This window comes from Drosophila obscura, unplaced genomic scaffold (genome assembly GCF_018151105.1).
Source record: "Drosophila obscura isolate BZ-5 IFL unplaced genomic scaffold, ASM1815110v1 contig_150, whole genome shotgun sequence".
Classification (NCBI taxonomy): Eukaryota; Metazoa; Arthropoda; class Insecta; order Diptera; family Drosophilidae; genus Drosophila; species Drosophila obscura.
The window spans coordinates 10,297,788-10,315,258 of record NW_024542736.1 but is presented as its reverse complement, the minus strand read 5'-3'; the positions used below and the strand labels follow the sequence as shown (position 1 = coordinate 10,315,258).

The 17,471-nt window shown below is 45.7% G+C and overlaps 1 protein-coding gene and 1 long non-coding RNA gene across 3 annotated transcripts in view; both read left to right on the top strand.

Annotated features, from left to right (window-relative positions):
- Positions 1–2,446: 2,446 nt before the first annotated feature.
- LOC111075754 (alpha-2C adrenergic receptor) overlaps positions 2,447–17,471 on the top strand; it is a 44,292-nt gene continuing 29,267 nt past the window's right edge. For both annotated transcript variants that reach the window (XM_022369229.2, XM_022369227.2), the window contains exon 1: positions 2,447–4,456. In XM_022369229.2, coding sequence (XP_022224921.2) covers positions 3,581–4,456 — 876 coding nt within the window. In that variant the 5' untranslated portion in view covers positions 2,447–3,580. The remainder of the gene's footprint in view (positions 4,457–17,471) is intronic.
- Positions 5,433–6,118, top strand: LOC111065569. The gene is made up of 3 exons (XR_002607018.2): positions 5,433–5,652; positions 5,801–5,830; positions 6,044–6,118. It is a non-coding gene; the product is annotated as an uncharacterized LOC111065569 (long non-coding RNA).

The window sequence follows — 17,471 nt, the reverse complement described above, 5'->3', positions numbered from 1 at the left end:
TGACAAGCAATCTTCTGCCATGCATTGACGATGAGTGCCCGCTGTTTTGTTGCTGTTGCTGATGCTTCTGCTTCTTCTGCTGTCGCATGCTGCTGTTTCTACTGCTGTCGCTTGCTGTTTCCGGCATTTGTCACTCCACTATGCAGGCGTATGTGTGTGTGTGTGTATCTGTACTTGTATGTCGGGGTCCGTCTTAGCTTGTTTGTCAGGCGACGGCCCCTTTCGGATTTATTATGTTGATGCTCTCGCGAAGGCTGAACTGATGTGTGCTGCGTGTAATTTGAAATTATGCGCGGCAGCGCCAAGACGTATGCTTAACATAATCAAATAACTCATACGACCCGTTGCTACACTTGATGAACAACATGAACAAAAAAAGGGGGAGAAGGCCAACTGCCGCATCTGCCCTCATCTACTTTGGGTGCTTGTGTGCTACGCTTTTTCATTATCATAATTTCTAGCTGATTTCATTGCTCCATGAGCAGAAACAACGGCAACGGCAACACCAACAGCAACCTGTACGATTGATACGCTCAAGTTCGCTTTTCAATTATGTGCCCAACAGACGTGACTATCGCGCGTAATGTGCCCGATATGTTGGCTGTTGTATTTGCAGCCTGTTGGCTCTTGGCTCCTGGCTGTTTCCCCATCCGATGAGGCAACCAACTCCTTGGCGAAGATGCCTGCCTTTTCGTTTTCAATGCGCCCGCACACCTTTCGCGGATGGATAGCTTCATTACGCTTTTATTGAGACGGGCTGGGCTGCGCCGGGCTGTGTCGGCTTTAACAGGCGTGAGAAGTGTTTAAAGGCCAGCATGACCAACATTTACCGTGGAAACAAAGGCCCGTATGTGGGTTAAAACGAAAATGTACACAAAAGGTAGCGTCGCACACATGGTCGCAGCGCCAGTGCCAGTGCCTTGGCCAGCAGCAGTCCTCAACAAACATATGAAACGGGCACCAGTGGGGGAGCCCAGCGCCCTCACCCACCCTCTCCATCCAACCGAAATGAAAAACGTGAAAAGTGCTGCCACAAAAATAAGTTTTGGTTTTTGGTTTAGGGCACTGGGACAGAGGCAAACAAAGCACAACAGAGCGCAACACTGTGCGGCGGGCGGAACGTGTGGCAAATGGAACAGAGAAAATGTCCCCGCTGAGAAAGAGAGAGGAGAGGCGAAAATTTCCCACTTGCCGTGCACTTGTGGAACCTGTCGCGAAGTGGCAACAAACGAGCAGCGGAAGAACCAATGTGGAACTCGACATCCAAAAATGAAATTGAAATCTAATTGAAAGTTCAAGGCACTCGAGAACGGAGACTACTAAAATAGAAGGCAAGGTATGGTAATATTAATTATTTATTAAAATTGAATTATTAATAAAAAAAAAATAATAATAATAAATAATTTTATAAATATAATTATTAATAATTATATTATTAATAATAATATATTATTATATAATTTAATTATTAATAATATAATTATTATATAATTTAATTACTAATAATTAAATTATATTTTTATTTCTTGATATGAAGTTTAAGGTTATGATATAATGTGCCCAGTGGGCCACTTTTGGTAAGCAGAACTGGCGCTGTGGGATGAACCAAACGTAATGTTACGGTGCCCACGGTAAATTATATAATAATTATATTATTATTAATTAAATTATATAATAATTCTATTTTTAATACTTAGATAATATAATAATTATATTATTAATAAATTATTATTATTCAGTTGTGTTTTTCCTAAGGTTTTTTTTTAAACTATTTAAAAGTTCATCTCGTTTTAGTTATCAATCATCAAAGCGAATATAAAATACTTCCACAAAAGGTACAGATACAACATAAATTTATAGGATACCTCGAAAAATTTGGATAAAACTCTTAACGTGGAACGGAAAGCGCACTGGGCTCAGATCCTATCTTTTTGTTCATAATTTAAGCCCAATTAGTCAGGCAATTGCATTGAAAACTTACTATCGAGACGATAAACAGACTGTTTATGAGATGAGATTATTATGATTACCTTGAGATATGGGATTTTCGATTATTAAAGCAAATATTGTGGCACCTTTTGTTGATTAAAGGTGCACTATTTACCCCACGCAGCGATCTGTGGACAACGATTCAGAGTACAACACTCACAAATGGGAAACGTAAACAAAGCAGACCAGAGCAGAGCAGAGCAATGCATAAGTGAGAATCTCAAACACCAACAGTCTCCACAATGGGGCTTCAGAACACAGCCATACAGAGAGAACAATGAGAGAATTTCCCAGCGGAACGAGTGGAGAGCGCTGCGCACGACGACACGCGACGAACGACCGAAGGCAGTTGCCCCCCATGGCCCTCATGCTGCTCCATGTGGATGCCATTTTTGGTAGCAAGTCCGGCAGTGGCAGCGCCAGCGCCAGCGGATGCCGTTCAGTTAGGATGTGCAGTTCCAGCGGTGCGAACGTGTCCCGGGCGCGCCAATTGGCCAAGTAGCCGAAAAAGCCAAGAGCCAACCAAAGCAGCCGCCACGGCAACAGTTCTTCATAGCCAGCGCCAGCACCGAGCGGGAAAACACGCCTGACAGAGAGTGAAACTCGCGGGTCGCGCGCTGTGTGTAAATAAACAGAAACCGAAAAAACAGGAAAATCAGAAAAAATCAGAAAAAATCGAGTGAAAGAAAAACAGCCCCCAAAAACGGATCATCCATCATTGCCTCATCCATCAGCGATCCGCACGATTTATTTCGCCTTTCGATGCGATTTACCGCACAATAATTATTGAATTAAGAGCATTGCCCAGAGGTGCCCAGAAATTGCGGCGGGGGGAGTATCTGACGGATGACTCGGCAGCCAGCGCCATGTGAGCAGAGCGAAGGGCAGTGGAGCCAGTCAATTGGATCGTGGATGGGATCGTGTCCCGCCAGTGGCAGAAGAAGTTCAGCGAGGATGCCCCCTCTTGTACATAGCCAGCCTCTTCTACTCGTCTCTGTCATGTGTCTGTGTCTGTGTCCATGTCTTTATCTGTGTCTGTGTCCGTAGCCGTATCCGTAATCGTATTCGTACCCGTATCTGTGTAACTGTATATACTGTTTATGTGCTGTAGACTATATAATTGATTAAAAAGAAACACAAAACCATAACTTAAACCAAAACAAAAACAAAAAGAAAAGCGCGCGCGCGTTCCACCGCCTCATAGATCCAGATGAGCGGCAAACGCGCACCACACACGAGTTTCGGTGCAAAACGGGTATTAAAAATCGAAATAATCGCAAAGAAATAGTGCTAATGCTATGCTAGGAATTAAATAAATTATTAGGGTTAATTGGGTGTTGGAGCGGAGCAAAAAGCCGATCACCGACCACCACCGACCACCAACCACCACATACGAGAATATTTTCCATTGGAATTTCGCGCGTAAGCAAATTTAATTATAAATACGAGCGCCGGATGGACGGCAGCATGGGACCAATCAGACTATAGAGCCATACACACACACCTAGAGTTAGCCACACCATAAAGTTGGGCTGGAACAGATCGCACAGAGGCCACAGACCAAACCGAGAGCAGCAGCAGCAGCAGCACCATGGACTACAGCAGGCTGAATGCCAACATCAACACGGGCAACATCAGCACCGACGACTTTCTGGCCGTGTTCACGACCAGCTCCACAGCCACTGGCGGCCCGCCCAATGGCACGCGATACCCGGACAGTGGCAGCCTCAATCCCCCGCTCCTAACCGTAGACGGCCAGCTGACAGTGCCGGGCCTGCTCGACCAGTCCCCCACGGGTTCGGGGGCGGGCTATATCAATGTGAACGACACGATATATCTGCTGAATGGCAGCTTCTACAACAGCACCCTGCAGCTGGCGGGCAGCTACTATAACCAGAGCGGCGGAGCGGGCAACCTGAGCGGCGGCTACGGACTCATGGGCAATGGCAGCAATGTCACGGAAGTGCACTGGGACGGACGCTATCCGAGCGGTTACACGCTCACCCACATAGTGATTGCCTCGATCATTGTCACCATACTGATGATCATCATTGTGGTGGGCAACATGCTGGTGATCATCGCCATTGCCACGGAGAAGTCGCTGAAGAACATACAGAACTGGTTCATCGCCTCGCTGGCCGTGGCCGACTTCTTTCTGGGCCTCATCATAATGCCCTTTTCGCTGGCTAACGAGCTGATGGGCTACTGGATCTTCGGCAGCTGGTGGTGCGACATCCACTCGGCCATGGACGTGCTGCTCTGCACCGCCTCGATCATGAATCTCTGTCTCATCTCGCTGGATCGCTACTGGAGCATCACCAAGGCCGTCGACTATCTCAAGTCGCGGACGCCGGCCCGTGCCGCTGTCATGATTACGGCGGTGTGGATTATGTCGGCACTCATCTGCATCCCACCGCTGCTGGGGTGGAAGGTAAAGATGCCCGAGGGACCGCTGCCCAAGTGTATGGTAAGTGAAGCCATATTCAATGCGAAATTGACGCCAATTGATGGCAATTGTGTGGTGTACTGGTACTCTGGTACTCGGAACGGTTCTACTGATGAGGAATGCGGCTTGGGGATGGATGATGGGGGATGGGGATGGGGGATGAGCACTTGTATTTGCAAACAATAAAGCGTACGAGTCAAAGCGTGTAGCTCAAATGTAGCTGAACGGCGGTTAGAAATATGCAAAGTGCAGAAATTGCGGGCCTCTTTCTATGCAAATTTGGAACAATTGTCAGATCGTTCGGTGCCGGGTTTGGGGTCGTTGTCGAAAGTCACGCAGAGAATAAAGGCTGAGATATTTATGCATATGAGTGGGCGGGCGGGCGGGTACATTCCCCGACTGTGTCTAATTCTGCACCCATGTCTCCCGCTACACACCCACTCCGCCTCACAAACGGAGTGAGAGCCTACCCCAAAAAGTAGGCCATAATCCATAGAAATATGCGCATTATCATGCGCGTCTGCCAGTTGTTGAATTTCGAATTTGAATATGTGGTGGGGGGTAGGAAAACAGCGAAGCAGCCAAAAGATACATGCATGAGCTTGTCTCTGTGGCAGGGGAAAAGCGTAACAAACTAGCTGGAAAATTCACAAGAGAAATTCCTTGGCAAGGGCCACACAACATCCCGTCAGTAGCTGCCACAAACTGCCGCACGCCTGTCTTGCCAGCATTCCCCAGTCGGACCTTGTAGAAGTGGTTGCAACATAGTACTGGTTCTTCCCTACTTCCCTGGCAGGCTTAGTGGAACCGATTCCACAAAGAATGGTTCTATCATGCATATTTTTGCACAGAAAAAAAAAAAAAAAAAAAAATTTTTTTCGGAGCGGTTTGGTCGTTGGGGGAGGGGGGTAAAAAAGAAAAAAGACGGGGAAAAAAAAAAAGGGGGGGGGGGGAGAGTTTGGGGTGGGGGGTTTTTTTGGTTTTATTAGAAGGCATAAAGAATGTTTTTGAAGACAAATTCGTACCCTCGGTAAAGCGGTAGGACAACAAAAAAATAACAAAAGGGAACATGCAAGAACGCACGCGGTTTTTTCTCGACTTCTTTTATTTCATCACTTGCGTTTTGAAGCCGGTGAAAATTGTGCGTTTATCTGTGCCCTCTGCCAACAATTGTGAAAAAGTGAAACTTAAGTGCCTAAAACCGTTTATTTTACCACGTAAGTATTGGCAGATTGTTGTGGCAGTTCGGCCTGCACCCTAAGAATATTAAAATAAACAATAAATAATGCATAATATACATATTTCTCTTTGAACATGTACATGCACATGAACATAACCTCAACGATGGAATGCGATATACATAAGTTCTTCAAACTAAGGAGAACTAAACGCACTGTAAGTATTAATAGTGGTGTAAATATATGTTGATACAAGTAGAGAGATGTTTCAATGTTCACGATGTTCATGCAGTGAAATTTATTTAGGGTGGACCTTGTTCGTATTTTTAATGAACTGATTAGGGTGGACATAAACATTAAAAAATTGTATTTGAAATTAATAAACTTTTGCCAAAATTAATAAAACAATAACAAATTTCGTTTTGATAAGGACGGCATTCTCCAAAGGAAAGAATCGCATTTACTCGGTCTCCTGCCTTGCAAGGAAACACCGACAGGAACGACGGCAACAACATCCCGAGAAAAACAACAACTACAACCACGACAAGGATTTCCTCATAGACGACGACGGCAATTATTTAATTTTTTTTATTTTATTATTATTATAATTAATTTTCTTTTATTTTTTTTTCATTTCTTTTTTTATCTTTTTTCAGTTTTATTTTTTTCTTAAATTTTTTTCGTTGTTTTTTATTTTTTCTTTTTTTTATTATTTTTTGTATTATATTTTAGTAAAGAAAATATTAAATAAATCAAATTCGAAAAAATTTATAGTTTTTGTATTTATGGGTTAATCTCGCGTTCTTTTAGAACGCTCTTTCATGCATGCTGCATACCTTCTCAAGGAACGGTTCTTGATACATTCCAGGGATGTGATAAGGAATGATTGCATTGGAACAGTTCCAGAACGGTTCTTAATAGGTTCCTATGGAACGATTCTCGATGCATGCCAAATATGTGTTCTGTAATGCTTCTTTCGGAAAGTACAACTGGAAGCGAAACCCGAGCGTTTCACGAAGTTGAAATTACAACAACCACCAGTTCCCAATGCGTTCTAAAGGAACGGTTCCTACCTACTTCCAAATGTACCGGTGCTGGCGTGTTTCACCCTGTGTAATTTGGAAACCAAAACGTCATGTATAAATCACTGGTGCTTGCAGGAAAAAGAACCGCTCTAGAAGTGCTTCTTGGAAGGTATAAAGTCCGACTGGGTCAGCTTGGAGCCATTTTGGCGCTGTTCTGTTTTTGGGAAAATTCTTTAAATTGTGCCACAAATTGAAAACGTCTCTCAAACGAATCGATGCACTCAGTCAGTCAGTCAGTCAGACAGACAGGACGGAACAGGCGAACGTTCAATCAGAGTGACTGACCCTCTGCCGCCCCCCGAGGAATTTCGCTTAAAACCAGACTAGCGAAATTCCAAGCGTTTAAAGCGTTTAAACGGGAATTTCGGTGCCACAAAAAAGTACGTAAAAAATAAAATAAAATATTTCGCCCTGTCCCCTGGTCAGTGTTGGGTTAAACCACAATATTATTTATTGCAATCATGATAAATGCGTGGCACAATAAAGAAAGACAGTGAGACAGTGAGAGAGACAGGGAGAGAGAGAGAGTGAGCCAGCAAAATGGAAAATGCAAATAGCCCGTGGCATTCCCCTCTGGAGTATCCGTATCTGTATCTGAATCTCGCCTGTCTCCAGAATTTTTGATTAATTTTTTTTGTTGTGTATATGTTGTTGCTGCTGTTCTGTTACCGCCACACACACTCTCATTGGACATTGGACACTGGACAATGGACAGTGAATGAAGAAGCAAAGTATCTGTAGAGAAGCAAAAATAATAATAGAGTGGCGTCGGCGGGCAAAAAATAAAGTATCTTTATAAAGCAGAATGCTTACGTAAAGTTTGCCATTCAAATTAACCTTGAGACAATAAAATGCCGTGCTGGCGGGGAGGGGGATACGGACAGGGAGGCTGTTGTTGAATTTTTTTTTTATTTACGGCCAGATATGGGATGGCCCATGGACTGGTCTGTTCTCTGGGCATCACAGGACGGCCGGCCGGCCGGCAAATGCTGGCACATTAATCAAGCCTAAGTGGCCCGGATAAAGTTGCGTTTGCGGGAGTGAGCTCGGGCCCAGCTTGTTGGCAGCCTTAAGGCGTAATGAACAGCCATGTTTGTGTAAAACCAAACCACCATCCGAATGACAATTTATAATTTCGATGGCCAACTTTGCATATAAACTGAAATTAGTGTGTTTGACCAGCGCCCAAAGGGGATGGATTACCTGCCACCTCGAACAGCACCCACACCACCCACACCACCCACTCCCCCCACACCCGCCACATTCAATCATTTATCTCATTTAGAGGCAAAGCCCAAATTAGCTTGCCGCCCCTTTTGTCCAACAAACCGCCCAAAACCAATCAGCTAACTAGCCATATCGACACGGATACTCGTATCTATGCATCTCCCTGGCCGACCCCGTCGCTCGACCAATCATTTAAATTGTCCCCCAGCCCAACAGGGGAGAGCAGACGGTTGATTTCGGGAAAGGAAATGCCTGTCGGCATTAGCCTTTGTTCAGGGCTGCCGCTGCCATCAAAAATCTCCAATTTGCAGCCGAATCGAATGACCCGTGGGAAGTGCGGTCGGCAGGGGGACGGAGGTGTTCGCTGGTGTTCGCTGGGAGAGTGGCATGGCCTGGTGAACATTTTAATTATGACACCATGTTGACATGTACAAAATTGTTGTAGGTCGTCGTCGTCGCCGTTGTCGCGCGGCGGCACATTGAACCGCAATACAAGCCGCACACCAGCAAAGCAAAAAAAGAAAAGGGGAAGCTGCCATAAAGGTCGCAGCGTTAGATACTCTTCTCAATATTCACTAAGTGTTATATTTAAGTGGGTATTCCAAGACTTGTTGCGCGAATTGCACGGAAAACACTCTTTCGATGACTGGCACACAATCATAGTACCAACTGTAAGAGCATAGACAAGTTTTTGGTGTCATGTGAATAGACAGAGGACCGTAGGAGGTGGTGGTGCACAGCCATGCGCTGATTCGACACTTGCCTGCTCGATTTAATTAATAAAAGAACATTTTAGAGAGCGCTGACGCTGATTTTGCTCAGCCAAGAGAGAGAGGAGAGGCCTCTGCTCTCGACATTGTCTAGCCATCGAACTATTTATGGGGAGGAAGAGTGCAAAAACAAAGGGGTTGCTTACCATATGTGCGTGTGCTATGTATGTGTGGGTGGAAATATTTTGATGGGGGGGCATTTAATTGACATCAGCATCAGCTGGCGCCCGCAGGGAAAGCGGTGAAAGTTTTCGCTCCCTGATTAATGCGCAGCCTAATGAGGCGTCTCTTATTGTGCGTGGGCGAGTGCCAGTAGGAGTCGCAGTTCTACTGCGAGTGCGTGCTATTTTTGGTTTTCCTAATAAAGCCTGCCTGCGGTGAGCGACCCCCGTGGCATGTAAATCAGACCCCATTGTTCGTCAGCGCCCAAATGAGTGCAATTTGGCCATGGAAGTGCCTCATTTTGGGCAACTAATCTACAAAATATACGAGTGTATACGAGCACACATACATGTGCATAAAAGGACGCTTCCAGAGTGGCTCCGTAACTGGCGGAGAAGAGTTTCTAATTCGTGATAACTACTCGTACATTATTCAATGCGCTGATTCCACCATTCGCTCACAATGCAAACAAAACTCAAGCTGTGCCGGAGCACGTCCCATTGTGCTGCAATGAGGTCCTTTGTGGTCGGCGCCAAAGGGTCGGGTCGGACAAGCAAGCACTGTCCACAATGGACCTTATTATTATAATCCGTAAAGGGGCAAACACTTTATTGAAATATTAATCGAATATTATATACCATTTTCCGGCATTTTCCGGACAAAAGGCCGACACAACTCAACTCGCACAATGGCGCAACAATCGGGTTTTCGGCCCAAAGGAACTTTCATCAAATCCGGAGGCGTATCCGAAAGTTTTGCCCAAAATCAAAGTAGTTGAAACAAAAACCGAAACCGAAGAGCGAAGGAGCAGCTTTTGTGGCAGTGTCAAGGCAATTAGGCTCTTGCTGCAGTTTCGTTTTCGTCGGCTCAAATTGCCTCCCGCAAATGTGTAGCCGGGACAATGGTGCGTATGTGTAATGTAATGACATGATATGCGACACGCCCAGCCCAGCCCAGCCCAGCCATCCGACCGCCCGCACAATAACGACTTAAGTCATTGCCTAAGTAGCTCATTAGCGTCAGTTTTTGCCAGGCACTTTAAAGGAAATTAAGAGAAAAACTGCAGAGTGGAAACCATCTCGACCCTGTCACAGTCACCCTTCGACGGTGGTAAATAGTCGCCCCTTCCAATGCCTATTTCCATCCTCAATGCCCTGGCCAGCGGCAAGGCAAGGCAAGGCACGGCACGGCAAGACTGGCAGGGCCTTAAGTTGACATTGAGGCTCGGACGGGGCCAAAGTGTGCGTGAGCCTGGGCACTTTTGATATTTTCTCATTATTTCGTACATCGTGCAGGCTCTGAATATCTTTTTGCATGTGTGGGTGTGTGCATGCCTGTGAGTGTGCGTATGTGAGGCTGTAATTCTCGTTAGGTCTTTGTTACATTTCATACACTTGACTTGCTCTGCCTTCAGTCTGGTTGTTGTTCTTGCTGCTGCTTCTGTACTTACATTTGCCATCCCAGATCCTAGATGTGCATGTTTATGTGCTGTGTGTAGCCCTTTACGTTAGCTGAAGTATTTTACATTTTTTTGGGTAGCATTTTCATGCAAAAGAAGGCAACGAAATGTTAGAGTACCAAACCAAACGAATTAAGAGTCTGTCGGGTATTCCGACAAAACGATACCCAGCAGTAAGGTTTATTGCCATTGAAAGAAGAGAGAGGGACATCAATAAAGATGGGAACAGAAAGCAAACTTACACCAAAATATGCTCTATATTTGATGGCCACAAATGGCTTTTAAATTATCCTGATATCCCTATGCATATCATCTGAAGAACTGAACTTATTTCCATAAATACAATATACCCATTTGGTGTACGATTAACGGGGTAGGAAAAAGGTTCAACGGCAGTGAGCTAATGGGCTTAGGCCTTGTGGATGCCTTTGCTTATGTGGGTCTGTGTGTGTATCTAGTCCCTGGGCCGGGCTTCTGCACTACTCGTACTATGTATATATATCTGTGTATTTGTGGCTCCACGTCGTTTGAAAAGTTCAGGTTTTTTTTTTTTTTTTGCCGGCCATTACGGTCTGTGATGGCTCTTAAGATCATAATCAGTGGCATTTTATTTTGAAGCAGCTGGAAGGGGCTCAAGCTGGAGGACGGCAACATTTACGCATTGAACTGCGTTATTACATCCTTGATTTGTTTATAACAGGAAATTATTAAAGAAAATATATGCCAGGCAGCGAGCGAAAATCAACAGAAAATCAAATAACAAGCATACGCCCCCGTTTACATTCATTCAATAGCGTCTCTCTTTTTTCCTCGCTAGCTGCGGCATTCTCCCTGCCGCTCCTTTGACTGTGTCTGTGTCTGTGGGCGCTCAAATCGTTTGCTAATTTCCGCTTGCCGCGCACTCATCGCTGCTGACATTACAGATAGGATGTGGCAAAAGAAAAAAAAAAACAGAAGAGGGTTTCTGCTTCAAGAGAAGAAGCTGCTGGCGCGGGATCTCCAAAACAACTGGCGGCGGAAAAGTAGCAGAACACATTCCTTTGAATGTCCGCTTGCCCGACCACCAGCCCGACAGTGGCTGTGGCAGCAGCACAGTGCCTGCGAGCAGGCATATGCCTTGGCATTTTATGCGTGGCATAGGCAAATATTGACATTTTAGCTTATGGCGCACGCACCACTAACTGGCGCCTGCCCCAGCCACGGACGGACCCATCCTTGGTTAAATTAAATTACAGAGCAATTCTTTCCGGCTGCCTTTTTGGGGGACTGTCTTTGGTTGCCGTTATTGTGAGTGCTGCACGTATACCATTTGCGGTCCGCCAGTGCCAGCCATATGCAGTACAGCCACTCATTGGCATTTGTCATGCCTCCCCAGTCGAAACTTAAAGTCGGGGGCCACAACTCCGAACTTCATTTGGAGTCGGGTATATGGACATACCCATGCCAAAGCCAGATGAGATTCAGACTGAAACTGGCAGTGGGCACTGGGACTGAGACTGGGCGCTTATCCCCTCGTTCATGATTTTAACGTGCCCGTCGCGTATTCCACGAAAGGCGGCGGCAATGGCTTCTTTTCATCCGCTGGCCCCAGCCTGGGGGGAACTTTTCGTGCTGCTCGCTCTGTCGGTTTGATTAAAATAAAGCCAAGTTTCTAAGCCCGGATTAGTGTCCGAATTATTATTATTTTTTCTTTGCTTTCCTTCTCTCTCTTTGCTTTTTTTGTTGGGCGAGATGGAACGCGTTCTCAGTCAATTGTTTGGCTTTCATTGGCTGTGTGGCTTCTTAGGCAAGTCAGCTGGCGTTTATTTATTTATTTTATTTGGTTGTTCGTTGGCTTCCCCTCCGTTCGTAACTGTTTCTTAAAGACTCTGCGCTGCGCAGGAGGATGCTCGCCTCTGGCTTATAGAATTTGCATTGCACACTGGTTGGGGCTGTCTCAAAAGTTTTTTATTGCATTCCATAAACTGCAGAAGAGAGCAGATTCCCATCCCCACATCCCCATCCTCAGTCTCAGCCTCACCTCCAAGCTTTGCCTCGCGGCAGAGAGAGGGAGAGAGCGAGACAGAGTCTGGTTGTCGTTACTCACATTTGTTTTTGTGCTTTCTTATCGCATAAAGTACTTTGAACCCCCCCCCCCAAAAAAAAAAAGTTTCAACTCCAGATATGAGGCGCACACATGCGTAGGAATGCAACTCTGTGTGTGCTGATGTCATCTCGTATGAAATATAATTCCTTTGCTAAAGTTTAATATCATTATTTTTGTTGCCGCTGGCTCTTGCTCTGGCCTTCTCCATCTGCTGACTAGTCAGTCGCGCCTCGTGCGAAAAGCGCTTGAAGATTTCGCACGCGTATTAACTTTCACTTGGCAGGCAACATAAACAAGCTTTAAGCCATGAAGAGAAGGCAGAAGGCAAGGCAAGGCAGGGATCGGAAACGGGGGGCCAATGGAAATTGAAACTGATTTGGTATTTATGAGCCTGCCACAAGCCACAAGCCCGGGCGCGACTCTATCTGCGGCAAAAGAAAATTATAGTCGACCAAATAAATTGAACAAAAAGTAAGTAAGGCCCGAGGAAGAAAAACTCTTTTACAATTGACTGGAGTTCCGCTGATTCTAATTGAATTGAGAGCCATCGCAAAGTAGGCTGCAACCACCCATACCCCCCCAGCAACAGAGAGCCCAATGTGCCTGATGACAACCATTTGCGCTGGCCCGCCGAAAGGGTCAAAGTTAATTTATTGCCAGAGTCTGCCGGAATTGGTGAATTGAATTGACTGAATTCCGCACAAGTCCTGGCACAAGTCCGGGCCTGGCCTGGCTTGGACTCTTGCGGACTCTTGGACGAATCGTAAAGTCGAATGGCGCCTAATTGGCAAAACAAGCGGAAAATCGCAAATTAAAACAGAAACTTTCCAGAGTCAAAGCTGGAAATAAACTTGTCGCTCATCACTCCGACCCCAACTGCCTTTCTATTTGGCTTTGCCTGAAGACAAATAAAACAAATTGCGCATACGCCCCGCAGCCGCTTTAGTTCTTGGCCCTGTGATTTGCCATTAAAGGAAATGAAACGAAATTAAATGAAATGAATTGAAATACTGATTCTTTCTGTTGCTCTCTTTACGCAATTTTAACCAAAAGCCATGGCGCCAATGCGGCAGGCAATTTCCCATGTGATTTACTTGGCCAGCTGCCAGGACAGCCCCTCCCACCCTATCATCAACACCAGTCACCAGTCACAGATGGTTAGCCATAATTAAAGGGTATTTCTGGGCTGCAGCTAATTTCATGCGCTCGTGCCACAAGCAATCGCCGTTCGATGACATCGTATTTCCTTAGCGAAATTTCAGCAAAAAGCGCTTGACATTTATGACAACATTTGCGCACACATGAACATCATAAATTAACTTCACGGAAAAACTTTCCCGGTTCCAGTTAAGGGTCTGCTCTGGGCGTAGGTCGGTGCTGGTGCTGGTGCCGGTGACGGTGACGGGGCTGACTGCCATAACAACAATGAAAACTTAAATATTGACAATGCCATTGACAGGGACATCGGTATCGTATCGTATCGTATCGAGGCTGCCGTGCACTGCTCTGTTTAGCCGCGCTCAGCTTTTATGGCCTTTACGCATAATTTTGCCATATTTTCGGCTGTGTCAAAGTCACAGATTTTCACCAGAACAACCCTTTCACAAGGCCTGGAAGCAGCAGCGAACTCGGCTTTTGGCTTTAGCTTGTCGGCTTTTATGTGCAAATTGCGCGCAGTAAATAAAAATAAATGAGTATGAAAATTTTTTACTCCTATCAGCAGTATTTTTTTTATTCGACTCGTTGGCACACATGTCGTTCGTGTGTTCGTGTGTGGCCCCTATCCTCTGTGGCACCTCCTCCATAATAATCGTAATGAATGGCTTATCACGCCAGCTGGCGTTGTCACCATCATCGTCAGGGCCAATGCCATCGCCGTCGTCTGGCGCCGCCTCCTTTGTTGGTTCGATACACGGCCTGCGAATGGTTGGGTTGGCACTGGTCTGGTCGGGTCTGGTCTGGTCTGGGCCCCACGCAGGAAATGGTTAATAAACGAAAGAGTTATGCAGTTGGCAGGACGGAATCTTTTTCAGTACTCCTACTCCTCCTCCGCAGTCAACTCAAACACTTGCACGCCTCGACAATAAAATTAAATTTAGCAATTCAATTTAATGCGCTATTTGTCGTAAATTTCCACCGTGCCGGCCATATTGATTTATTTGCACTTAAGTGAAAGGAACAAAAAACTGAAAAACACTGGAAAAGTGAGATAATTGCCAGTTGAGTCAGCAGCACACATGGGATCCGGACCCGGTGGCCGTGCAAAGATTTATGGCCACGCCGGAATCAAATACCAATTTTGCCATTCATTAAATTCAACTTTTGAGCGGCGCGCCGCTTTAAGGTTTTCGGGCCGTGGCTTTATCGGCTCGAGCCAGGAGCGGGATCCAGGATCGGGTCCTTGGCACTTTGTCGCATAAACATAAACACTTACAAATTCAGCGGCAAAAAAAACAACACCAGCGAGCAAAATGGCGCTGAATTATTTTCATGTTGTTCTGCTTTTCGGCGAACAGGCAGGAGGCATAATCCATTTTGAATAAAATTCCGAATGAACAGACACGGCAAAAGAGCCCCAAATGGAGACGGAGACGGCAACTGAGACTGAGACAGAGTCGAAGTCGATGTCGAAGGCAGTTCAAGATCCCGCAGCATCCTTTGTTCTGATGCCCGACGTTTTGCCTTTTTTTTTTGGCGTGGTGCTCGTCGAAGATGGAGACACACAAACACACTTAAAACATGAGCACGAAAAACATTTACATAAAATCGTCTTAAAGTATTTGCGCGCCTCATCGTCGTGGCAAAGAGAAAAAAAGAAGAGAAGGAAAACAGGGAGGGGGGAACGGGACTCGGATGCGCCCGTAGGCCAAATAAATTACACAAAATGTCGCCCCCAGTTTTGTGGGGGCCATTTTATGCTATTAAACATAAAGTGAAGTGGGCCACAGAAAAAAAAGGTCCAGCAAGAAATTATAGAAATTGCATTTACGAGTATTTTTTTGGCGAAACATGAATAAGTTTTTATTCGCCCCATAATCGCGCACTAAATGTGAACATAATTACCCCAGAGCCGGAATAAACTCTCGTTTGTGCAATCCAATTGAATTTGCCAGCTGAAATTGCATTGCGTAAATGAATTTGTAGTTTTTAATTTGCTGGCTCTTGAACAGAGGCTGCAAGGGGTCCGGGTCCGGGTACGGGTCCGGGCATGGAACTGGAACTGAAAGTGGGGCTGCAGCTAGGGGAAAACTTTCAAATCAACTTTTTCACTCGGCGCACATGTCGTTGGGGAGCAGGATTCGGCCGCCAGAGAAATCAAAAAAGTTTAAAATTAAATGAGACAGTCGGAGGGGGGATACACAGACAGAGCATGGGGGACCATTGGCAGGACCTTGTTCTAACCATCTCTGGCTTCGGTTTCGAGTGACTCTCGAGTATCACTGGGCTCAATTGGGGGTGGGTGCAATTTGGCATACATGAATTTAATGCACAACATTCATAAATCCCGGGCAAAGCCAGGATGATTCATGTACTCTTTGCGAGTAGACTCTGGCTGGTGCTGGTGCTCTTCCCCACTCTGCTAATTATGCAAAAGTTTTTGCTGTTTCAGTCTCGTACTTTTTATTGCCGGGGCTACTCCCTTGGGTCAATTTTAATTACGCTCATTTGGAGCCTTTTAATGTAAATGAGAAAAAAAAAACAACAGGGGTGCGAGGGGAAAGCTCAACGAACGGAACGGAGCGGAGGAAGAGAAGAAAAAAGAACAAAACATAAATATGGCCAAAAATGGAATTGAAGAAATTTTAAATTAAAAACAACAAGCCGTAAAGCAGGGCGTGTCAAATTTGACAGCGGCAACGAAGTGAAAATTGCCGGAGCATAATGAGACGGAAGTACGCAAGTAGGCGGCTGTGGCAGTGGCAGTGGCAGCCGCAAAACCCTTTCCCAATTTTGCGACTTTTGTGCATAATTAAAAGTGTGCACATTGACATTTGGGCAGAGGCCAGGCCATGTTATAAATATTTATTTTCTGGCTTTTTACCATTTTTAAAAATTCCGTTGGCACTTGTTTCTGTGACTCTGGTTAAGCCTTTGACGCTGAGTTGTGCATCTCATATCAGCTCATTGGGAATGCCACGAGCCAAAAATTCAGGCTCCTGCTGGCTCCTGCCATCTAATTTTGCATTCCAAAGGGAACGAAAAGTCTCTCCCGTCTTTGGCTCTTACATTTCTGCAAAGTGGAGTGTATAATCGTCAATCATCATAATTCTGGCACTTTGCCGCACACACACGCCAATGCGCGCCCCCATGTCGATTGCTCATTTTTACAAATGAAGCGCATTTTACAGTTCACTTTAATGTGGGCCATAAAGGCACAAGCCAGGCAACCGCCATTGCCATTGCCATTGCCATCACCATTGCCGTCGCCATCGCCTTTGCCTTTGTCTTTCATTAACACGCAGACGATGAAGACGGATGACAGTGTGAAGCGGGATGAGGAGAACGGAAAGGAGTGGATGTCGACAGGCTGCTGATAGAGTCAGAAACGCAAAGGAAAAGGGAGAGATGGCGACTGAAATATAAAACTGTGTCTGCGACAAAGTTGGTGGTGTGAGCTGTGAGCTGGGAGCTGTGAGCCAACTGTGCGCCGTCTTGCACTCATTTGGGCTTTGTCTGCTGGCGGCGCCGAGGCTTTATTGAGTTATTGTTCCCATTGTGGGCCCTGGCTGTGCCTCCCCTCTCCCCTGTTTCTTTGTCACTTCCCTCTCTTTGACAACCGGAAATGGCACACTTATTGCGGTGCTTTGGTTTCCCCTTGACTGCTTCACTGAGGCTCAAAAACTGCACTAGGAAATTTTCCGATTCTGGCCAAAATAAATCGCAGAAAAACAAAAAAAAAAGAAAATTCAATGTGCCAATGCCTTGCTGACCACACGTTGAGCAAACGCGATAAATCCTGTGCAGCTTCCATAGTACTCTCCGTCTCTCCTCTTGCCGATCCGCTCGGTTCCACACTGCGGGCATTTTTATTTCATTTGGCATTATGAAATTAGTAAATGCCAGCCAGG